General features: G+C 40.1%; 1 protein-coding gene across 1 annotated transcript in view; it reads right to left on the bottom strand.

Moving 5' to 3' along the window:
* The window catches only part of PRKDC (protein kinase, DNA-activated, catalytic subunit), a 4,917,417-nt gene that overhangs the window by 1,808,816 nt on the left and 3,083,460 nt on the right, over nt 1-25,141 (bottom strand). Inside the window, exon 40 of the mRNA XM_044065724.1 lies at nt 3,019-3,091. Within this exon, the coding sequence (XP_043921659.1) occupies nt 3,019-3,091 (73 nt within the window). The remainder of the gene's footprint in view (nt 1-3,018; nt 3,092-25,141) is intronic.

Raw genomic sequence — 25,141 nt, 5'->3', positions numbered from 1 at the left:
GTCTCCCACTTTTAATATTTTGTCAGAATCAACTCCTGCTGGTAGGATTGCATCTTTACATTTAAAGGTCTAGGTTGCTTTCTTATAGCTATGTTTGGAGCATACACACGATGTGCCCTTTCAACTAACTCCTCCTACTGGAATACCAGTCCAGTTGCTTATTTCTGTTTTCATAAAATTAATGCAGTCTGTTCCTTCCAGCTTCTCTGATATAGCTGAAAATCTCAGGTTTTTCCCATGTGCCCTGTCCTCTAATTCTATTATTTTTTGAAACATCTCGTCATGAGCAGTCTCTTTCAGCCAGCCTTTTATTCATTTTGACCTCTGATTTTTGCAGCTTTATCATCTCATCTGAATATCTATTTAAAGCGCCTTCCATTTTTTCCAGCCTTTTGTTTGTGTTGATATATGCTATCAATGTTTTGTTTATTTTAACCAGGTTTGTATGCAATCTTATATCTTACTGCAAGTTACTGGAAGTCACGTCTGAAGGCTGTATTGCTTTTTGCAGAACAGCTGCAGAACTTTCCCCAGTCAATATTTCTTCCTCGGTCTTTGTAGCTGATTTTTTTCCAGGTCTTCTCTATTTCTTCATTCCTGGCATCCAGGCAGTGCACTTACAAGCCAGTTACTGAAATTTGCCTATAAACACAAGTCTACTGGCCTTCTCTGCTGAGTTTCTGTTTTCACACTGGGACAGCTAGAAACAAGATGTTACTCAGTGTACAGCCGTCTTGGAAGTCCTTCCATAAGTACTTTCATGTGTGCCTTCTCTTGGTTTCCCCATTCCTCTGCTTTATACAGATTTTACGGAATTCCTAAAATATCTTTAATACCTATATTGGGTCTATGTTATCTTTCTAGTCAGAGCCTTCCTAAGTTTGTCTACACCCTTTTCAATTTTCTGTTGCCTAACTAGGTGTGTTAACAGTTTTCGTGTGCTAATGTTAGATCCCTATACTGTCCAAAGGAAATGCAGGAACAGAGATCTTGAATGGCAGAAAAGAAAGCTGAAACACTGCTGTAGTTTACATAGAGGACTGCATATGTCCTGTTAAAATAAAACCTTACTCCAAAAGGAGGCATCCAAGTTTAAAGGCTATTTATTGAGATGAGACAGACAGAATCAAGCTACATTTTGAATTGAGATCCTTTCGGGCTATAACTATGTTGGTTACATCAATGGAAACCAATTTACATTTGACCAAAATTTACTTTCAAGGGTGAGAAAAATATGCTGCCAAGTAATTTTACTGTCCAAGATACCAGTGGAGTAAATAAATGGGCCTTTTGAGGATAACTCTGAGAAGTTAAGCTATAGTGTGTAGCAGGTTCATCATCCTCTCATATTGGTCTAGAATGCATAATTCCCTGTCAGTGGTGGTGAAGGAAACTGTATACTGTGATGGGTGAATTAAGAAAGTGTGAAAAGCTTCAACAGGCCTACACAAATATGCATTATGGACAAGAAACCTAGACTCAGGGCAATTTCAGGCTGCAAAAATGGCATACTCAGGATTGGCAGAAAAAGTTTGGGGAAGTAAGACAGGCACAATATTAAATATGCTCTTGATCTATGTAAACATTCACACACTTCTTCAGAGGAGGACAGGAAACACTGATCAACCCAGAGTATCTTATAATCTCAAGAACTTCTCCACAGGACTGTTTCTAGGGACTGGATTTGATGCATTAAAATAATTCAACTTGCTTGACACCTTTAGTTGAAAGAACTTCAAAGCCCTCCATCTCAGTAACCTTAGACAAATGGGAAGGGGAAAAACTGTCATTCTAGACTACAATGAGTGACAGCAATAACTGCACACAAAGGAAATGGGGGGGGCAAGGTACAAAGATCTGAGAAAATGTTCAATGTAGGTATTCAGGCCTGCATTGAGAAGGGATGGGGTACAGACCATGCAGCCAATGTCAGACGGTAAATATGCATCTTTGATACTAATGTTCATGGATCTTATCTAATATAACCACCAGCCTTCTTATTGCAAAATTCTCACACATGCACTCAAGTAATTCCTCAAACAAAATAATTTCAAAGTCTACTACCATTGATGGAAAGAGACCTAGGGTGTCAACGTAGGCTCAAATGCATGGTCAATGAAGAAAAAAGAAAAAAGGGGTAAAACAGTACAAGGAAAAAAATGGGATACAGGAGTCGAACATATTTATACCTCTAAAAAGCACTATCAATACATTTTGAATTTGAGGAAAGATACGTTGCCAACAGCTTCCTTATGGGCGCCAAGAAGCAGCTTTTCCCTAAACATCTAATGGATTTTGAAAGGACACAGACTCTGAAAGCCAACCCTGTGTAAGGAACAGCAGAGACTGAATGGAAGTCATACCTACTGGTCTTAAGAGTGTGGACTTGTACTGTACTTCATGTTTTTTCTTGTTCTGCATGTTTACGACTAATTAACTCCCAACATTCCTGTATTAAATGTTTGTGCCATCCCAAGATACAGAGTGGAGGTGAACAATGCAAGTAAAAAGAACAGGGCACTGATTATCCTACACTGATAACAGGTGGCTGTACTAGCATTTCATACAAGTGGGGGGCTCATACACTCATTTTCTTTTGGCACTGAATCCAAGCACCTCTTTTAATTAATACAAGGAAGAAAGAAAGCTTTTGAAAAAAAGGTGCAACAGGGACTAAAACTATTAAGTTTAGGGCTTTTGCAAAGTAAGTGTTGTAACTACAAGAAAATTAAAAGTATAAAAATAAAGCAAAATTTGTAAAGCAACTCATTTCTGAAGTACCACACAGAAAGAAAATCTAAAGAAGGAATCTTGTCCGAAGGAATTCAAAAGCTACAAATATACCAGTCAAACTCCACAGGATAATTGCATCAATCACTAACTTCCTTTAATCTCTCCGATTTGCAGCATACCCTAGTAAACAGGAAAACACATGAGCATTAAAAATAACTGTACAGGATAGGCATTGCTGTAAAATGCATAAGAAACGTCAAGATAAATATACTCAATGATGCTCACCAAAATCTCCAGCTCCAGCATCTCTTGCTTCTTTACGGATAGCAATATACCTTCTCTTTCTTTCAACAGGAACCTAAAACAGAAAAACATCACCACTTTATTATAATTTGAATTGAACCCAATTTGCTTCATCTTCTCTCATACAAAAATATAGTCTCTTGATTCTTGTTTTTTCTTTTTTAACTTTTTGTCTAACAAACTGACATTTATTTTACTGTCTGTTCATTCATTAAATGGTTAAAGAGCGATTCCAAAAGGACCCTGATAGCCACAAGCTGGGTCAAAAGACACCAAGTCAATAAACCTAAATGGAGTATAACAAAAGCGGCATTTTCACCATAAGTAAAGAATGTCTCAAGTACAATAAATGTATACAGTTATGAATGAAGTTCCTATTCTAGCTATAGTAATTACACTATTTACCTATACTTTAATATAATACTTCAGATACTACCCTACTCCAAAGAAAAGGCTAACAGCAGTAACATCTGTAGCATACTATAAGGGCTCCACAGGCACAATAACCTATTTTTAAATTGCCTCTGAAATGTAGCTGAAAGACTTATGGACTTGTGCTTATTTAAATGCAAGTTTTTCTGTTCAGTATTTTAAGCCTGAAACAGAAATATGACTAAAGGAAGGAGGAGTTAAGACAGTCAAAATCCAGCAAATGAAAAGCAGTCAAATATGGTAAAAGGCATGAGAGGAGATTAGCAAGGGCAACCAGGCACTGCCAAGTTACCACTGAAGAAACAGAGATGGTCATATACTTGGGTCTTGGAGAAGATATAGGACTGTCTTGGTGATGCACTGGGCACAAGACTGTCCAGTCTTGCATTTGAACTGCAAGTTGGAGACTTCCTGTCATACCAGGGATTGATAGCAGAATACAGGCAAAGAGTAAGGGATAGGGAAGTGAAAGTGAAACACCGGCTCTGATGGAACTTTTAGTGGAGTCAAGAACAGAAGCTGCTGTTCAAAAAGGGATAATTAGTAAGGCATATAAAATATTACATAACCGTAAGAATAAATCCAGTGGTTAGACAGGATTGGGAAGAGACACTTGAAAAGCAATTTACTGGGTATAATGGACAGACATCTATAGGACTCCCAAGTTTATATCCTCATTTTCTGGGAAAAGTCCAACTAGAAAACCCCTTTTTCAGCAGAGGCCTGGGAAGAAAAGCTCCAAAAGCAATTATACATAAATCTGAGACTGGAGATAAAATCAAAATAGAAAACATTTCACAAAATACTTGCAAATTAAATTAACAGGTTGTTACAGAGATTAGCATTTTGTGTGCATAGTATTTGTGAATGCAAACATAAGACAGAGTCATATAAAGAGTACAGGGTACATTAAAGTTTACAGTAAGGTTAGATACCACGTTTTAAGTAGATTCTATAATTCACAGGTTATTTGCATGGAGGTGCATAGGTACACCTTAAAACATTCTCACAAACATTTTATGATTGGTTGAAGGAGGTAGCGTTAGCATGTGTGAGTTTTGTTTGCTAACATGTCAATGCAGTGATTGTTAGGTCAGCAATAGTATAAAATGCTGTTTTAAGTAGGAAAACAGTATTTACTGAGAAGTGAAAAAGAAGGGGGTGGGAGAGCAGATAAAGAGACTGGAGAGTAGTGATGAGGTGAAGAGAATAATAGAATTGGTATGCGTTTAAAAGTGGGTAGGTATGGTGGTGGTGGGCAGACCATAGATGTGACAGCAAAGATGAATGATATAAACTGTACGGAGGAAAAAGGTAAGGTGAGAGGATTTATTGCTAGAGAGGGTTTCAGGAGAAGAGAACTGAGGATGTATGAAGCAAAGGGAGAGGGCGGAAAAGGGGTGTTTAGGGTTGGGTTTTGATGGATGAAGAGATGGTTTATAATCAAGCTGGGTATATAGGTAGCATGTCCTATGGGATTATCAGGGAATAGTGCAGGAGTACAGCCAGTTATTGCTGAGATGTTTTAGAATCACTTTGAAAATGTCTGTGCGTGTGCGTGTGTGTGTGTGTGTGTGTGTGTGTGTGTGTGTGCATGTGTGCATGTGTGTGTAAATTTCAGACCAAGTGGCAAGGAGTTCCAAAGCTTGCTGATGTGGTGGGAGTATAAGTAGGCGCAAGCAGATTTATTATATTTGGTTGTGACTAGGAAGGATTTATTGTTCGATCTTAGGGTTCTAGTTAGTCATGCAAGATTGCAGTAAATTTTGCAGATATGGACATTTATCTTGACATATAGCTGGAAGTAGCTTAGGCATTGTGGTAGTTCTAGCCAATTTAGGTCTTTTAGGACTTTGCAGTGATTTGTGACTGGGAAGTATTAACAGCAAATTTTGCTATTTTGTAATAGCTTGAGTCTAAGTTTGCTGTTAAGGTGATCTTACGATTTGTAAAGATAGGAGGTGTGTATAGGTGGGAAGAGAGTAGGTTTTAGCTACAGATTCTCTAGTGTTATTCATGAGAAAGTTTTTGTCCATGTAGAGGGAGCCCAGTTTACGGTGGGTTTTCGTTATGGCTTGAAGTATGTGTTGGTCACATCTAAGACAGCCATCAAGTAAGACTAGTGGTTTCATTTTGTGGTACCGTTTCAAGTTTTTTTGTTATTTGCTGATACAAGATGGAATGTTTACTTATGTTCAGAGTAACATCTGGGGGTAAAAAAGCATTAGTTTTGACTTTTTTTGCATTTACAAGTAAGCCAGAGTCTGATAGCATAATTTTATTGAAAGGAATGCTTGCTGAGCGATGACCTGGTGGCTAATTAGTATTGTTGCTGAGCAAACAAGTGGCATCATCTGTGTATTGGACTTAGGCTGCTTCTCTGGAGGCTGCGTGGAGTTTAATAAAGATGTTAAAGAGGAGAGGGCCCTAGGATTGATCTCTGGGGTACTTCAACCTTACATGGTAGGAAAGAAGAGTTCCTGCTGTCATTTTACAACTTGCTGCCTATTTGACAGGTAACTGAGAAACCAGGTAAGGGATGGGTTAGACAGTCCTAGTATGCAACAAAGTCCAGAAGGTGTAAGATTTTTTGCTTGGAACTGTTTTCTTGTTTGTGATGGGAAAGAGATGCATCTGGGAATATGTGTTCTGGGAATGCAACAAGCTGGCAGATTTTAAAAATTCCTTAGAGCGTTTGTCAGAAATGTTAGGGAGCAAACTATGACTAAGAAACTTATTCTTTTGAGCAGGAACATAGGTTCTGAATTACCTAGACACAGTAAATACTTGCTAAGCTTATTACTGGCTGCCAAAAAAAAAATTACTAGAAAATGGAAATCAAAATCTAAACCAACTGTAACTGAAGTACTGAATACTGTAAAGGATAGAAAAGAACCAGTGGTGGGATCCTTAGAAAAAGGAAAGAGCAAATTACATAGACGTAAATGGATTCTATGGGTACAATATATGCGCAATAATGCTTAAGAGGAGGAATAAGGTTTAAAGGAAGGAACAAACTGAACAATTTATGCAATGTGAAAAAGGAAATGTATATAGTGTATGAAGAAATGTTGCAATGGTTTGTTTTCTTTTACATCAATGCATGTGTATCTGGCACTGTCTTAGTGATGACTTAAAAAATGGACTAATCTTGTTACAGCAGCAGTTGTGAAACCGGACATGGAAACTAATATCAATTTGGCATCACTAGCCTTAGATCAACTAAGCTCGCATTAGAGTTGAACAAGCAAGTCAGATCAAGCTGTCAGTTGCACCTATCACTGCTGTTTTAGATATGTACAAATGAGATGCTTTCGCTTGTACATGCCTGTGTAATCTATGCTTCAATCAGGCAGCACACAAACACAGTGACAGAGAGGAATCAACCAATTAGGGAGTAAAAACGGGTCTATATCACAGTCAAAGTTACGTAACTTGGACCACCTAATGGTCGAACTATTATGTTGGAAGTTACATAACTTTGACTATCTAAAAAAAAAAAACCCACAACGGACAACAAAATAAACTGTTGTAAGCAGGGTTGTAAGCCCCCCTGCGCACCCCCCACACCCCCCGCTACTTAAATATACCAAATCTGAGATCGCACCACATTGAAGTGAATGGAAACCTCCGCCTATGGAGATTTCCATCCACACGCTCGAATTTTTACAAATTCGAACATATGGTCTTGACCATATGTGGTTCGAACTTGTAAAAGTTCGATGACATGATAGAAACCCAGTAAAAACTTTCAACATGAAGTGAGCCTGGAGAGACAGAATAATAAAGTAACGGTGGGGTGTGGGAGTGCAGGAAGACTAGTCTCCAACTTGAATACACATTGCTTTGAGTATCTAATTCAGCTTCTGCAACATTACTATTTTTTAGATCTTTTGTGATCTGATATGAGCTTGGATGAATCAATGATGAAAACAGAGATGCAGCACTGGTATACGACTCATTTCTTATGATAAAGCAGCAGCTGCTGCGTTAAACAGGTGAAGTTACTGAAGAGAGAGCCCAAGAAGTAGTTCCAAGTGATGCTGTTTCATCCAGTTTAGGGTGAGTTTTTGGACAGAAGAGATTAATTGTACCATTGATAGCAGACTGCATATTTCTTGTAATTTTACAGATCAAAGTGGCTACAAATGAAGGGCAAGAAATTAGGTGAAGGAGATGGAAAATTAGTAGATTAATGGCCAAGACCCTTATTTCTTTAACAGGGAACCAGTCTACATTCTGTATAGAGACAGTGTGTTACTCATTTGACATGAAAAGAACAAATCTTAAAAGTTTAGTATTTTTTTTTTTATCTGACAACCTAGCTTGGGAGGGAGTACGCCTTTAGAAATGACAAGCCTAGTTTTGGGGGCGAGATAGGCAGTGTATTCCTGAGACTGATTAGTTGAGCATCATCTTGACTTTTAGTTACATACAATACAAGGATGGAAAGGTTAAGATTATGTGAAATAGCAAAGTACTGGAAATAAAGTAGTCTGATTTTTTTTTTATTATTTACTTATTTATTTCAGTTTGATTACCGGGGAAGTCCACTGGGCCACGAGGTACCCATTTTCAGTGGAGGCCCCGGGAGAAAAGCTCCAAAGGCAGTACAATCAAGGTTACAAATGAAAGATAAAAATATAATAGAAGTACAATAGAAGTGTCTCATATTAATTATACACAGTAAGAACAGTGCAACAAACTAAAATGTTTTAAAGTTCTAAAAATGTTCTTAAAACAATCTAAAAGATTCTAAAGAAAAAAATGTTCTAAAAATGATCTAGAATTTTTTTTTTTTTTTTTTTGTGCAATGTTTTCCTTTGTACAGTCAACTGAGAGGTAGCTTAGACATTTTGGGGGTTAGAAATGAAATCAGAGAGCAGATATGAGAGAGGGTAATTTATGTAGGGTGAAAGCAAGAACATTTCCATTTGTATGATAGGTATGAGTGGAGTTGGGTCTTGAAAAATTCCGTGTTAGGTATAGTCCTAAGTGAAGGAGGCAGAGAGTTCCATTTTTTGCCAAGAGAGTAGGACAGTAGTAGCTGGCCAGCAGAATGTTTTGGTCTGTGAATGGAGATTAGGTTTTGGTCTTCTGATCTCAATGATCGGCTAGGGATGTAAGGGGGCAGGATGTTGGATAAAGCAGGGCATTGGATCTGGAGAGAGAGAGAAGCTTTTGCTCAGTGTTTCAGTAAACCAGAACAAAGAACACTTATTTAAGTTTGATGACTGGGGAAGTCCACTAGGCCAAGAAGCACCTGTTTTCAGTGGGGGCCCGGGGAGAAAACTCCACAATAATTGCAAGCTACATTTCACATGTTACAAAATGACATAGTTCATACAGCTAATTAAACATTTACAGATATGCTCCATGATATCTGCAATTGGCTTGTCACAATGTCACAAAAATGAAAAGACATAATTCAATACAGAAATTTCAGCATTTACATAAAGTGAATATTTTTGTTATAAATTCAATTGTAGGTTTAACATTTCAAAATACATAGCTACTAGCCATTAGTAGGTTAGGAAAATATTATGCATGGAGAGGGTAATAGTATATTTGAGATTGGAGAGTATAGTACAATAGATATTAGAGAGAAAATTGGCTTTTGGTAGGGGTGGGATTGTTTTGGGTGGGATGAAGTAATAGTAGAGGTAGTTGGATGAGTCAGTGCAAGGTGGAATGAGGGGAGGGTTTAAGTTGGAGCGTGGCAAGGGCATTCCCATTTGGAAGAAAGATGAGAGAGTAGCTGAGACTTGAAAGTTGTATGGTTAGACAGGTTGCGTAGGTGTGTGGGGAGAGAGTTCCACTGTTTAGCTAAGGAGTGGGACAGCAGTACATGGCCAGGAGGTCATGCAGATTTATGGACCTGAAGGAGATTTTGTTTTTTGAATCGGAGTGACCGGTTGGGAATGTAAGGTTTTACGGAAGTAGTGAGAGCTGGGCTGTTGGCAGGTTTAAAGATGTGCTTGTGGGCAATGGTGAGTTGTAGGTAACTGAGGTAGTTGGGTAGTTCAAGCCAGTTGAGGGTAAGTTGGGAGTGGCAGTGGTGGGATGAATTTTTTGAATTGGTTGCCAATTTGGAGATCTTGTGGTAGCAGGATTCAAGTTTGGACTGAAGGCCAAGATGGAGATTGGTGAAAAGAGGGGCACAATACATAAGGGATGGGAGTAGGAAGGTGGATGCAAGAATTTGACGGGTATAGGGGCTTAGGAAGTGCCTGTAGAGAAGACCTAACTTTTGGTGGGTTTTCTTGACCCAGGAGCGGATCTCTTGTCATTTGGTTTTTCCCGGTTAGGGGTCACCACAGTGGAACTCCGGTCCGCTAATAATTGGCAGTGGATTTTTATGGTGCCGAGTTGCCAGCTCAATGCCCAACCTTCAAAGAAAGCACACCCATTCACACATGCACCTACCTGCATGCCTTTGTGTGTCACTCAGCCACTGGGAGGACATGTAAACTCCACACAGAAGAAGCTCCAGCCGAGAATCGAATGGGAGAACCTCTTGCTGTGAAGCGACAACGTTAACCGCTGTACCACCGCGGCCGATTGACTGAGGAGTGGATATGGGTGTCAAATTTTAGTTCTTCATCAATGATGATGCCAAGAAGCATGGTGTTGGGAACTTTTTCAAAGAAGGTGTTGTTTTGGCTCTGTATGGTGAATGTGGATTTGTCAATGGAGTTTTTGGTAGGGGAAAAAAAACATTAGTTTGGTTTTATTTGCATTTAGTGCCAGATGGTTAGACTGGATCCAGGTTTCTGTTTTGGAGAAGAATAGTTGTGTTTTTGCTAGGAGCTCATAGGGGGAGAAGGCTGAGCAGATGACTGTTGAGTCATCTGCATATTGGATTATAGATGAGTCTGGGATGGATTGGTGAAAGCTGTTAATGAACAGGTTGAAGAGAAGAGGGCCATGCACAAAATCTTGTGGGACACCTGTGGGTGTGGGAAGGAAGAGGGAGGCTGAAGTTTTCCATTAGACAGCTTGTTGGCGATTGGACAAGTAGCTGGAAAACCTGGCGATGGTGGTGGGAGAGAGGTAGGATATAAGGAGGGTGTGTGAGATGGTTCAAAGGCCTTCGACAGATCTAGGAATAGTGTGGATACAAACTTGCCTGAGTCGTGTTCGAGGTTTATGGTTTCAAGAACAGAAAGAAGAGTAGTCATGGTGCTGTGGCCAGGGTGGAAGCCGTGTTGGGTAGAGGAGAGGAGACTGTTTGTGTTAGGTGTGCCATGAGTTGTGCTTGTAGTGATTTCTCTAGTATTTTAAAGGAGAGAAAGGATGGCAATAAGCCTGAAGTTGGTGGTATCAGTATTTCTGAAACCTTTGTGGAAGGGGCTGATGTAAGCATGGCGCCAGATAGAAGGGACGTATGACTCTTGTATGGATTTATTTATAAGAACAGAGATGGGATAGGCAATGCTGTGTGCAGATTGTTTGAGGAAAGTGGATGGAAGGTTGTTGGGTACATTGCGACAGGGTTTGAGTTTGAGAAGTCTTTTTATATTATTTGTGGGGATGGGCTTGAGGCAGAAAGATGTGGAGGAAGGTTGATGATTGGGGCGGTGGTTGGGGCAGGAGGGGGTGGTGGTGGAGGAGGGGGTTGGAAGGAGGCTGATAGTTCAGCTATGCAGTCTATGAAGAATGAGTTGAACTGACTGGCTGGCTGTTTCAAGGTTGGAGTCTGGGGCAGGGGTTTTCTTTGTTGTCAGGATGCAGCATGGATGAGACGGAGTCCCAGAATTTTTGGGGATTTATAGTGTGCAAGGACTGGAGTTTGGAGTAATGGGCTTTGCAGTCTTTAATTATTAGTTTTTTTGCAGAGTTTTGTAGTTGCTTATACTCTAGGAGGGTATTAGGGTTTTTATGTTCTTGATACAGTTTCCATTTTTTGCCCCTTTGGTGCAAGGCTAGTTTAGTATCTTTTGATGACCATGGGCAGGGATTGGTTTTGATAGTTTGGTTCGAGGGTGGGCTTGCTGATTGAGAAGGGTTAGGAATGAGTGGTTAAAGTAGGAAACGGCATCATCTAGAGGAAGGGTTTTTAGAGGGGACCAGTCAGTATGCTTTAAGCATTCAGAGAAAGTTAGAGGGTTGCAAGAGGACAGGTTGCGGGCTTGGATGTAGTGGTGTTCTTTATGCAGTGGAGATGGGAGACAGTCAGCGAAGGCTGGTAGGTGATCACTGAGAGGATCAGGTAATGTTTCGGCTTTGGTGGTAAGGTTTGGGTGAGTTGTTAGGATCCAGTCAATGATGGTAACATCTTTATTTGGTCGTTTTGGAGATTGTATTAATTGGGAGAAGTTGTACAGGTTAATTATGTGGGACGGGGGTTTCAGAGTTAATAGAATTCCAGTTCATTTTAGTATCACCGAGTATATAGGTATAACATGGCATGAAGATGACATTTGTCTTAAAAAATGATATATGTGTGGATATGAAACAACTTTCAAGTCTGACTAGGTCTCTGTTGAACAATGTTTTGATCTGCTGTGCTTGCTATGCTTAACAGAGGACTAAAGCTATAAGTTAACATGCTGCTTCAAGCAGTCCTGGGTTTGATCCCCTCATCCAATTGTGTCTCAGCAAGTTATTTGACCAGACATTACCTACCGTGCATAGTCTCAAAAAGGTTAATGTGATCAGTGTTCCTGTTAAAAAAATACAAATAAAACAAAGACTGAAAAACCTAGTGATATGTAATGCTGAAGTCTAAGAGGATATGATCAATGCTGCTGAGGTAACGCAAGAGAATGCAAAGTATGGACTAAGAGGAAGGTACAGTTGTGCAAGTAAACTTACCATAACAGTACATGTTTGAATAGATCACTGTTACAGTAGCCTAAGCTGTATGGGACATTTTCTGCCAAGAACTGGATGACTGGCCAACTTCCAAAGCTTTAGGGCACCTTCCACATGCCCTAACTGCTGTACTACCTGAGGACAGTAGTATAGTTAGTGGCAAAGGCACCAAAATCTCAAGAGTCTTCCTGCCTAAGAACAAGAAAGGATACAGCCCTGCAAGATAGTATGCATCAAGAGAAGAAAGTAAAAAACACACACCTTGCCTTGAAAAACAACAAAGAATGATGGAGGGAGGTTTATCCTACTGCAACAGTGATCTATTCAAAAACTCTACAGTTATAAGTTTACTTATACAACTGTCCTAAATGCATCACTAGATCACTGTTGCAGCTCTACAAGTTAAAAGGGATGAACATGAGAGCTTAGAATGAAACGTAGGAAGGAGAAAGCAAGATCAGAGTCCAGAAACCTCTGAAGAAAAACCCTAACAAAGCCTGCTCTGGACAAAGTATTTAGTTTGCAGTGCTTGGTAAATATGTGCAGAGATGACAAAGTTGCTGTATCTAGTATATTTCTGGAGTCCAATCCTTTCCAAAAAACCACAAAAGTAGTCAAAGCCCTGGTAAAGTGTCTTCATATGGTAACAAAAAGCAATGGCATGAGACGGACATTTTGAAACAGTGTTTTGACATGGGTTGTATTATAATTCCTGAAGGTGTTTGTCCTGTCAATGTAGTATCGGAGTAGCACGTGGACATCCAGAGTGTGTAGAATTTTTTCTCCCCTATTTTTTTTTTCCTGGATAGAAAATGGAGATAAATAGCCTGATTCAAAGTAAACTCTGAACTCACTTTAGGCATAAAGGAAGGGTTTGGTCTCAAAGTTACCCTGCCTCTGTGAAGATGAGATCGGGCTGAAGCATCCTGACAGCTTGTAACTCAAATACACTTCTCGCAAAACTCAGAGTTATGAATAACACTGCTTTCCAAGTTAAAAACGTCAAATCAGCCTCTTGAGCAGATTCAAAAGAAAAAAGTATAAATTTCTCTAGTACAAAATTAAGATCCCAAGAAAAAGCCACCTGCCCTTCAGGTAGATGGATATGTAAAACCCCATTCATAAATTGTGAGACTTGAGGCAAGGTAGAAAAAGGGGGAGCCCCGGGCAAAAAAATCAGAGCTAGCTGAGGTGAATCTTGGTAGGCGAGTAAGAATGGCCACAAGATAACTCAAAGAAATACTGTAGATCCAGATGCATCTGGGCCTTAAAATAATCATGGTACTTGCTTTAGCACAAACTAAAAAAATCTCTTCCATTTAGTCAAATATTATTTTCTAGTAGCAGGTTTCCTAGCCTCCTTTAAAATCTGCTGGCACATTGTCCTCAGCAGGTGACTAAACGCAGTGTGTGTGTTGGAAGAAATTGAAGGTTGGGGAGTATCAAATAACTGCTCTTCTGTGCGAGCAAGTCCATCCTGAGAGGAAACATGTTATTAATTGCTCGTCCCATTTAAGAAAGGAAAACCACTCTTGCCTGGGCCAAAAGGTAATTACCAGTGTCTTCACTAGAGAGTCCTTATGAATCTTAACAAATCTGGTTATCATAGAAAAGGGTGGAAAAGCATATAGGAACATCCCCATCCATGGGAATGGAAAGGCACCTGTCTTCTAGGTCTTTGTGAACAGAATCCTAGAACAGAATTTAACTGTCTGCTGTGAATGGAGGTAAACAGATCTACTTGAAGTGCTCTCCACAGCTGGATAAATTCCTGAAAGACCCTTGGGTACACACTCCATTCACAGGGAGTGGGTCTGTCTTAGTCCTCCTCAGCTCGTCTGCTAGAAAGTACAGTTGTGTAATAACTTACTATAACTGTAAATGTCCTACGTGTCACTGTTACAGTATTCCTTACTATAAGGATATCCTGCCAAGGGCAGCCTTGCGTCCGGCCATCATGCCAAAGCATGGGCCCTTCCACACTCATATGTCAGACATATGTCCTATTTCCTGAGTACACATAAAAAAGTGATATACGAGTATCAAACCCTCAAAACTGAATTGACAGAAGTCCTTTCAGCCAGAGAAAAGGAGAAACCCCCCACAGAGGGAAGGAGAGAGGGACAGAATACTAAAAAAGTGACAAGTAGGACATCTACTGTTATAGCAAGTTCTTAAACAGTACTATTTTTCCTTTGTCACTGCTGCAGTGTTACTTACTATAGGGAGAGTACTAAAGCTACAGTAAAGAGAGAGGAGGAAAGAACTGAGGAACCCTCCAAAAAACATGCAGGATGGACTTATCAAACTGTGCTCTGGCCCTTAAATACATCTGACCTGTAGTGCTCAGCAAAGGTATGCACAGAAGAAAGACCGAGTAGCAGATTCCAAAATGGATCTAGCATCAAGACCCTTAAAAAAGATTCAGAAGAGGCATCTATCCCAGTAGAATGAGTTGTTTGCAATGAAAAACAAAAGGAAATGGCTTTAGAAATCCAAGAAGAAATAGTTTGTTTGGAAACTGCCAAGCCCAATTTATCGCCCTAAAAAGAAACAAAAAGTTGCTCGGATTTCCTGGTATCTTTAGTCTTATCTCAATAGTAACTGAGCTGTCTATGCAAATCCAAAGAATGGAGAATCCTCTCACTGCTAATTTGAGGAGAAAGGAAGGAAGGAAGGTGGATGGTCTAACTCAGACACATTAACAACCATATACATAAAAGAAGGATTGGTTCTAGGACAGTGTAACTCTGGAAAGCTAGAAAAGGAGGAACAATCATAAGAGCCTGAAGTTTAGAGACTCTTTTGGAAGAAGTCAGAGCCACCAACAAGACAGTCTTTCAAGTAAACAATTTCAAAGTGGAAGTAGCTGCTGGTTCAGAAGGTGGTTGGGATAGTTTCTCAAGAACATAGTAAAGGACCAATGGAGGAGGAATGGGTTTTCTTGGAGGCCTAACATGAAGGATGCCTTTTAGAAACTGTATAGGATCACAGCAGGTTACTAAGCTATCAACCCAGAGATCATTTCAACCCAATGTAATACCATTGATACTCCAAGTCAATACCCAGTACTGTATTTAGTACTAACTGCCCATGTCCAGGAGGGTTTGTAGGTGCTACACAACCTCAAATCTAGAAGAAAGCGGTGGATCCAGAGGCAGAGAGATATAAATGGCTGACAAATGAGGTTTAACAAAAGATTTTGCCAGATCAGAACTGAGCAACTCACACAAACTACACAGAATAGTAGGAATACCCACCAAAAGAGGGTCCTATTCAGTTCTGAGATACCAATAACAAAATCTTTTCCAATTACCAACATAAGATTTTCTACTAGTGGGTATTCTTGCAAAACCCAAAGTATGTCCTCAGAAAAATGGTGTCTAAAACGGAATTAAAACCCTATCACCCAGAAGGTGAACTGCAGGGTGAGAAGAGGGTGAATCAGACAGCCCTGTGTGAGTAGAGCAATCCTTGGGGGTAACTTGTGATGGCTGTCCCTTGCCAGGGGAAAAAGGAGAACCATGCTGTCTGGGCCAAAAGGGAGTCACCATTAAGACTTTGGGCTTATTATGTAGGACCTCTGGCAACACACGAAGAGGGGGGAACCAATGCTGTCTGGGCCAAAAGGGAGTCACCATTAAGTCTTTGGGCTTATTATGTAGGACCTCTGGCAACACACGAAGGGGGGGGGGGACCATACAGTAACATCCATCTCCAAGAAAAAGACATGGTGTCCAATTTCCAAGTCAGAGGACTTGGCACTCTGGAGAAGAGCTTAGGGATTTCTCTGCTCTGATTGGAGGCAAAAAAATCCACTTGAGGAGTACCCCACAAATAAACAATGTCCAGGAAAACCACTCTGCGTAAAATCTACTCATGAGGATCTGGCAAGGATCTACTCAGTCTGTCACTACACTGTTTTGTGGGGGAATGTAGACTGCTTGAAAAAAACAACTGATAGTGTATGGTAATGTTCCATGTTACGACGGCCAGTCTGCAAAGGCAGTAAGACTTCATCCCCACTTATTTGTTCATGTACCACAACACTGGTGTTGACCATAAAGACCCTGAGAGGAGTTGTAGACTGGTAATAATGCACAGCCTAAAGAGACAGGATCGTGGCTTTCATTTCATTTCTTTCACCACCTGAGGAGACCAGGCACCCTGAACCCTGATGATGAAGAAAGCCTTCCCATATTAGGTATAAAGCATCTGTAAAATACTCCCGAGTTGGCTGAGATGCCAGAAAGGGATAACCTGGATTCAGAGATATCGGATTGATCCACCAAAGAAATTCCTTCCTTAGGCAAGGCAACATAAAAACATCGAAGTCCAGGGGATGACTATGTTGAAGTTAAACTCTCTTCAGACACCCAAAGAACTTCATATGCAGTCTGGCAAAGGGAACCACTGGGACAGTGGATGCCATGTACACTCCAGGGCCATTAGAAACTCGCTTGATGAGGTCTCTTGCAAAGACAGAAGGGACTTGAAGAAAGCTGTCAAAAAGAGAACCCTTGGGTGGGAGAAGAAAAACGGTTACAGTAAGTTTAAATCCTGCAACCCAAGAAACCCTGGTCCTGAGAAGATGTCGGAACCGACTTTATACTGAGAGCGAAGCCTACAATGTGAAGCAACATTGTGAATTCTATGTCCCATAGAACTGCCTGCTGAGAAGAAGCTTGAATCAGAAGGCCATCCAAGTACAAATCTAAATGTCATGAAGTCTGCAAAAGGCTATGACAGGGGCTAGGCATTTGGTAAATACCCAAGGGAATGTAGAAAGACCAAATGGCAAAGCAGAGAATTGATAATATAAAGAAGAACAAAGAACTGAAAAACTTCCTGAAGAGAGGGTGAACAGGAATACAGAGACAGGCATCCTTCAGATCCAGAAAAAAACAGGAAGATTTGAGGCAGAAGCATAGGATAAGAAATAAAGACTGAAGAGTCAACATTTTGAAAGAGGGAACTTTCGGAAAAGTGTTGAAAAAAAGAGATGTCTAGAATGGGCCTCCAAGAACTCTCCTTCTTGTGAATCAAAATTATCTTAAAGTAAATACTTTTACCCCTCTGGCAAGGAGGTGCTGGCTTACGAGGACCTTGAGCCACAAGGTCCTAAACTGGAGGTGGAACTAAGCCAAATAAGAAGCCTGAGGCATACTTGGGAAGGAAGGGACTTCCACAGCATGTAGTAGCCACTGTGAATTACAGACAGAACCCATTTGTCTGTTGCGATCTTCAGCTAAATAGGAAAGGACAGAGAATTTTTGAGTAAGAGCACTCTGGCTGAAGAGAAGAGGAGGTAGTCAAATGGAAGCAGGCTTATCCTGAAAGGAAGACTTTTGCACTCTAGAAACATGACCCTCCCAGAAAAAAATCCTCTAGCATGATCTTTTACTCTTTAAAGGTTGTTCAGGATGCTTACACACAAAGTGACATGCTTTACTGGGATAGTTCCATTGGTATTTAGGAACAGGGGAGAGAAAAATCTTCAATGACTTTACTCTTGCTTTACAATACTTTAGAGAGACGTGTTGCAGCAGAGCAAAACAAATTCTAGGTATCCTGACGAGAATCCAAAAACATTGCCTTTACATCCTCTGGAAGGGATTGAAGCCTATGCCAAGAATACACTGTAATGACAACCTTGACCCAGCCATCCTAGATGAAGCAGCAGCATCACAGCTAAACTTAACTGAATACCTAGCCACTTGTGAAGCATAACTTTGAAAAGAAAGAGTTGCAGTCATATTATCACATGCCTTTGTTTGGAAAGAATGAAAACCACAGAGTTGGTCATGCGTATCAAATAATTATTGGCCCTAAAAGCCAAGGTATCAGACAAATACACCCTCTTGCCATTCCTTCAGATTGTAAAAAAAACCTACCGCCATTGACATGCAGTGAGATCACGATGTTATAAAGGTTCATTTGTTTCTAGATAATTCTGCCAAACTGAAATCCAAGACAATGCACAGAAGATTAACAGATTATATGGAAGCAAAACGGTCACTACATAAAACTAATTGGGAGTGGTGCATTCAGTGGAAAACTGCAGAAGGAATGTGGAAAGTGTTGAAAAAGAAAGCGAATGAAAAAAAAAATCAAATGTTTAACATCAGGATCAAGGCACGCAATGTCAAGAGGATATATTTCCATGAGAACGACATACTTGATTAAGATGAGAGACAAAAATTACAACGAATAGAAAAAAAGTTGAATACAACTTTGAAAACTACAATAAATGAGCTGGACAAAACTTACACATAGTATAAGACAAGATCAAGAAAAAAATTGATAGAAAATTTATATAAAGATATTGAGCATGATAGGAAACCATGTTAGACATACATAAAATGTAGAAGGCATAAAGACATACAAACTGATAAACTGTGTACAGATTCTAACATTTTTTCTCATGCACTACAGATTATAGATACATCTACAAAATCCTACGCAAAACAGTTTGGCTCCACAAAGGGGATACGTTGTCTTAGTGGCATCCAGGTAACCTCAGATACTGAAATCAAATCAGATTATATTGAAAAAGATGCAAACTGGATCCAAACAAAGCCCTGGGGAGAAAGAGAATTAGTAATAATGACCTGAAAACACTTCAACAAGAACTTACAGTATCATTAAATCTATTACTTTCTAGGTCATATAAATACGGTCTATATTAGATAATCGAACTTTCAAAAGTTCGAGTGTCACACGGTCGACACCATACGATCGAATTTTTGAAAGTTCGAATGTTTTAACGGAGATCTCCATACAGCGCAGAATGGGAAGATTTCCCTTTTCTGCACTGTACTGCAATCTCGGAGTTGGTATATTTAAATAGCGGGGGGTGTGAGTATGTATGTTGTATGCTTTGCTAATTGTTCCTTTTTTAATGGCAGCTTCTGTTCTACATTCTACTAAAAACTCTACCAGTGCTGGTCTTTTGTTTAGGACCCCACTTTTTCTTTCTCTTTGTCTATACTCTGATATCAATCCTTGATAGGGGAAGGCAATCCCTAACCTGCAGTCCAAATAATTCCTTGGCCTCTTCCCATTCTATTAGCTTCTCCTTTCTAGTTATTTGCTCCCAAATACCTTGGTTCCTTTGCCAGTTTTCTCCAATAAATTCTACCCCCCTCTTGCCTATATCCCTAATTGCAGTCATCCCTATTGGTAGAATCTCCTTTCTTCATTTCCATGTTGGCTTAGTTCTTAGAATACTCTCTGCAAACAATATAAACAGGGTTGTAAAAGTGCATTTAAGAAGAACAAGTACCCACCCCCCACACTACTACTGATTAAACTTGACCCTGTTTTATTATTTACCTAGAAAAAGTATATGTTAGATAATAGAACTTTCAAAAGTTCGAGTGTCACATGGTCGACACCACACGATCGAATTTTTGAAAGTTCAAATGTTTTAACGGAGATCTCCGTACAGCGCAGAATGGGAAGATTTCCCTTTTCTGCACTGTACTGCAATCTCGGAGTTGGTATATTTAAATAGCGGGGGTGTGAGGGGTGCAGGGGGGGGAGCTCCCCCCTGCTTAAAACATTCAGGTAGATTATTTATGTTTTTTTTTAATTAGCTATTCAAACTTTTAAAAGTTCGATCATATGACAGTTGAACTTTTGAAAATTCGATTATCTAATACAGACCCGTATAAATATGGGCAGATTCACCAAGATTGGAGATGTGCTTATTAAACCTGTTTTTAAGCAAAAGGGGAGTAGGACAAACCCAGAGTCATAAAGGCCCTTACATCTATTTTCTTGTTGCGGAAAGTAATGGAGAAGGTAATATTGGACGTTATTGTCAGAATTGGGAAAGTTTGGGACTTAAAACCATATATCAGCATGCATATGTAGAAAGCAGATCTATTACCACCCATAACATGATGTTCTACAACAGTATAATAACAGCTATCCCCCCCCCCCCAACACCTTTATTGAATCATCACTTGTGATATAGGCAAATTTATATTTACACAAAATAAATCAAATTGTATTAAATTAACAAGCATTATACTTCACATGTATTGCTATATTTCATATATCAACATTACATAAATTATTCAATCCCTGCCCCCTTTTTTTAAAGAAACATCTTTATTAAACCATCACTTATGACATAAGCAATCATAGTTTTATAAATGAAAACAGACCACACTGACACATTCCTAGTTGCAAGCATTTTACATCATAAAACAAACCGACACACTTCCAGTTGCAAACATTATAGATCACTTATAATCTACCCAATCAGTTTTAGTCAAACATTACATAGCTCATTTAAGTCCTGCCTACTTTTAAACCTCATTCCTCCTCTGTTATGTATTGTTCCTACAATTCCCATTTTTCCTATATAGTTTGCTCCTAACCTTTTCTAAAGATCTCAATTCCAGTTGTTTTATCTCTATTATATTCACTACTTCTATTATAGCTGGTTTAGATTTTGATTTCCATTTTCCAGTAATTGCTTTTTTGGCAGCCACCATACTTAAGACACAGCAATGCCTTACCATGTTTAGGCAATTCCGATTCTGTACCATAGCTCAGAAAAATCATCTCCCTTGTCACACCAATCCTCCCACCCTACATCTCCTACAGTGCATCCCACAAGGAATCCTTAAAGTCTGCCAACCCACTGCACTCCTAGAAAATATGTTCCCAAGTACCTTTCTGCCCTGTCTCACCTCCAACATTTGTGGTCTACCAGAGGAAAATTTCTCTGGAGTCTACTTAGGGTATAAAAATATCTATGAAAACATTTCCAAGCAAAAACTCCAAATCTTCTAGATTTTGTTGCATATTTGGGAGGCATACATATAGACCCCCATTGTTTCTTTGTGAATTGCTTATCCAATCTCTCTTTCCAATCCTTTCTAAACTCCTCTCACAGACTCTTACAGTTATCATGCAATATTTTGTATGCTTTGCTAATTGTTCCTTTTTTAATGGCAGCTTCTGTTCTACATTCTACAAAAAACTCTACCAGTGCTGGTCTTTTGTTTAGGACCCCACTTTTTCTTTCTCTTTGTCTATACTCTGATATCAATCCTTGATAGGGGAAGGCAATCCCTAACCTGCAGTCCAAATAATTCCTTGGCCTCTTCCCATTCTATTAGCTTTTCCTTTCTAGTTATTTGCTCCCAAATACCCTTGGTTCCTTTGCCAGTTTTCTCCAATAAATTCTACCCCCCTCTTGCCTATTGTCTATATCCCTAATTGCAGTCATCCCTATTGGTAGAATCTCCTTTCTTCATTTCCATGTTGGCTTAGTTCTTAGAATACTCTCTGCAAACAATATAAACAGGGTTGTAAAAGTGCATTTAAGAAGAACACGTACCCACCCCCCACACTACTACTGATTAAACTTGACCCTGTTTCTATTATTTACCTAGAAAAGGCTGGTTTAAAATTAAAATTTTCCACACCTACTGCTAAATATATAAAAGCTGATATGTTTAACATTGTAAAGTATTTCCGTTTTTTGTTATCGAGGATCGCTTGTCTGTGACGAATAAAGGTTTGTTGCTTTGGAACAGCACCTGGGTTTCATGATTTTTAGAAAGTATTGTGACTGCGCTCATCAATGAAGTTTTAAGTCTACTAGTTTTTCTGTTTTTTAATTTTTTCCTCAACGCTCGTGTTGGTGAGGTTGGAACTAGACAGATTCCTGTGTTTGTTCATTTGTTTTTTTCACACTGTGAAAATTGAGGCACAACTCTCACATAATGAAGACAATCCATAAGGGCTTGAAGCTCAGACAACCATCTAGCAGAAGTAAGGGCTAACAAAAGCAGTCTTCCAAGAACAATGCTGCAGGGAAGTTGAAGCTGCAGGCCCAAAAGGAGCCAGAGTCTATTTTTCCAGAACAAAATTAAGGTCTCAGAAAGGAGGAACAGGCTTCCTGGGAGTCCTAATATGAAGGACACCTTTAAAGAATTGCTTAGCTTCAAATCTAGAAGCTAAAAGGAGGAGATAAAGGCAGACTAGCAGAGACAGCCGATAAGTGGGCCTTGACAGAAGAACAGGCCAAGCTAGCAATGAACAATTCATATTGATGAGAGAACCAAAGGAACATCCACAGAAAGTAGGTCCAAGTTAGGAGAAAGACATCAAACAGAAAACCTCTTCCATTTGGATAAGTAGGATTTCCACGTATTGGGTTTCTTGGCCTCCTGCAGGGCCCTAAGCATGTCCTCAGAAAAAAAGGTGTCTATGTGTAATCAAAATCCTATCACCCACAGTGTCAGCTGAAAAGTGGATAGGTGGGGATGGATGAGAGATCCCTTGTTCTGTGTCAATAGGTCCACTCTGTGAGGTAACTTGTGATGATTGCCCTTGGCTAAATGCAGAAGAGGGAACCAATGCTGTCTCGGCGGCCAAAAGGAAGTCACCAACAAGATTTTGGAGCATCCTGTTGAAGTTTGAACAGGACTTTTGGAATGAAGAGGAGGAAAAGTGTAAAGAAACACCCTCTTCCAAGAAAAAAAAAAGTTATCCACCGTCCAAACCAGAGGACCTGGGACTCTGGCACAAAATAGAGGAAGTAACAGACAGGAGGCAAAAAGATCTATGCAAGGAGTATCCCACTGATGGATAATGTCCAAAAACACATCCCTGTGAAACATCCATTCATGGTATTGAGTTAAAGACCTGCTCAGAGTGTCTGCCACAATGTTTTGACTTGAGGGAATGTAAACTGCCTGAAGAGCCACTTGATACTGGATAGCAAGATCCCACACTAGGACTGCCAACCGGCAAAGAAAAGATCTTGAAGCCCCCCCCCCACCCCGTTTATTTACATACCACATCTCTGTGATACTGTATGTAAACACCTCGAGAGGTCCTGGGGAGAAAAAAAAGGATGAAAAGCCTGAAGTGCCAGCAAAAGAGCTTTCATCTCTTTTACAGTGATGTGCTCTTTCTGTTGAAGAGGCAACTACATCTCCTAAATCTTTAGGGAACCAAAAGCTGATCCCCATCCCATGTCTGAAGCATCTGCTAATATCTTGTGAGAGGGAAGAAGGGGATGAAAAATGAGCCCTGGATTTAATGACAGCTGCTTGATCCACCAGTAGTCAGTAGACGAGAAACTACAAATTCTAGGGGATGCACATGCTGAAACTTTCTCATGTGAAGTTTGGTCAGAGGGAGCATAGGCATGGTGAATGCCATTAACCCCAGAGCTCTCAAATTCCCTGGCTGTTATAGAAGCCAGAGGAAGAAGAGTCTGAAAGAAGGAAATGAGTGTTGAGGCCTTGGGAGGAGGCAGAGATGCTAGCATAGGCACAGTCTGTATATCCTGCACCCCAGAAAAACATGGCCTTGAGGAGTCAGAAAAGGCTTTTTGAAATTTATTGTAAGCCACAGACTGCAGAAGAAAAATTGCAAAACTGACTATTTTGCAACAGGATCTCTGGAGCCGATGTCTGAAATATGTCGCCCAAGTAAGGAAATACTTGGATCCCCTGCATCCTGCAAAAAGCAATCACAGGAACAAGGCATTTGGTGAACACCCTTGGAGCAGTAGAAAGGCCAAAAGGCAAAACAGAGAGCTGAAGATGTCAGGAAGCAAAAGAGAAACATAAAAACTTCCCAAAAAGTGGATGTACTGGAATATAGAGGTAAGCATCCCTGTGGTCCAGAGATACCATACAAGCCTGCGGAAGCAGAAGAGTGAACAAAGTCTGAAAGGACAACATTCAATAGAGAGCATCTTCAGAAAGGCGTTCAGATGAGAGGTCTTGAATTTTTCTCCAAGTATCCTATTTCCTGAGCACTAGAAACACCTTGGAGTAAAACCCCCTCCCCCTTTCGGACACAGGCACCTACTGAATAGTACCCTAAGTAAAAAAAATCCTGAAGCACCTTTGGAAAGAATGACAGTTCTTGAAGGTACTGAGGCATAGCCATAAAACGGAGAAGGGATTTCCAGACCATGAAATACCCCTGGCAGATAATGGACAGGACCCAGGAATCCTGAGTAATGTGTACCCAAGCAGGCAGAGAGAGAGTGAGACAAAAGTGAAGAGAAACAGGAAAGTGGCTGGGAAGAATATAAGTTAGGTTTACAGGTAGGTCCTAAGCTAAAGGCCCTAGGGCCTATACAAGCCTAGCCAAAAAGGTACCCTGGCGTTTGCCACACAAGAAAATTATTTTCCTATGCCACTGTCGAGCAGAGCCACAGAGGTGATCCCCGGGGTGAATTTCCTATTTCCCATCCAATCATCAAGATTTTTCTTGAAGAGTGCTAATGAGGAGCTTTGTCTGATAAAGATAGGTAGTTTATTCCAGAATATGGGAAGTCTCTGGGACAGGAATCTATCCCTCCAGCATGTTCTGTTTATTGTGGTGACAAGGTTTAGGTCCCTAGAGCATGTAGCTCGGAGGGATTGGGATTTCTTTAAGTGGAGCATGTCCAACAGCTCTGGGTTTGACATAGCTTTGTATGTTAGGCAGAGATCACCTCTGAGTAGGCATTATGTGACAGAGTAAAGCTGGAGTTTTTTGAGACGGTCTACGTAGGGCATCTTGTTTGAGGCTGGTAATCCTCTTTGTGAGGTATTTCTGCAGCCTTTCCAGTTGTTGTAGATGTCTTGTGAGGTACATGCCAAAAGGGGCATTGTACTCTATAATGGGTCTAATGACCTTTTGTGACGAGGTGTGCCACGTAGAAGGATTTCCTGACTACTGTGGTGATGTGATTATCAAAGGAGAGACTACTGTCCACCTGTGTCCCAAGGTCTCTCATTACACTTTCGGTGTTAAGTATACTACCGCCCATGTTGTAGTTCATGGGTACAGAGTTTTTACCAAAGGGGATGACAATGCACTTTTT

The sequence above is a fragment of the Protopterus annectens genome, chromosome 3.part0 (genome assembly GCF_019279795.1).
Source record: "Protopterus annectens isolate FY-2018-M chromosome 3.part0, PAN1.0, whole genome shotgun sequence".
Classification (NCBI taxonomy): domain Eukaryota; kingdom Metazoa; phylum Chordata; order Ceratodontiformes; family Protopteridae; genus Protopterus; species Protopterus annectens.
The sequence above is the reverse complement of the archived record's forward strand: the minus strand, read 5'-3'. Positions and strand labels throughout refer to the sequence as shown.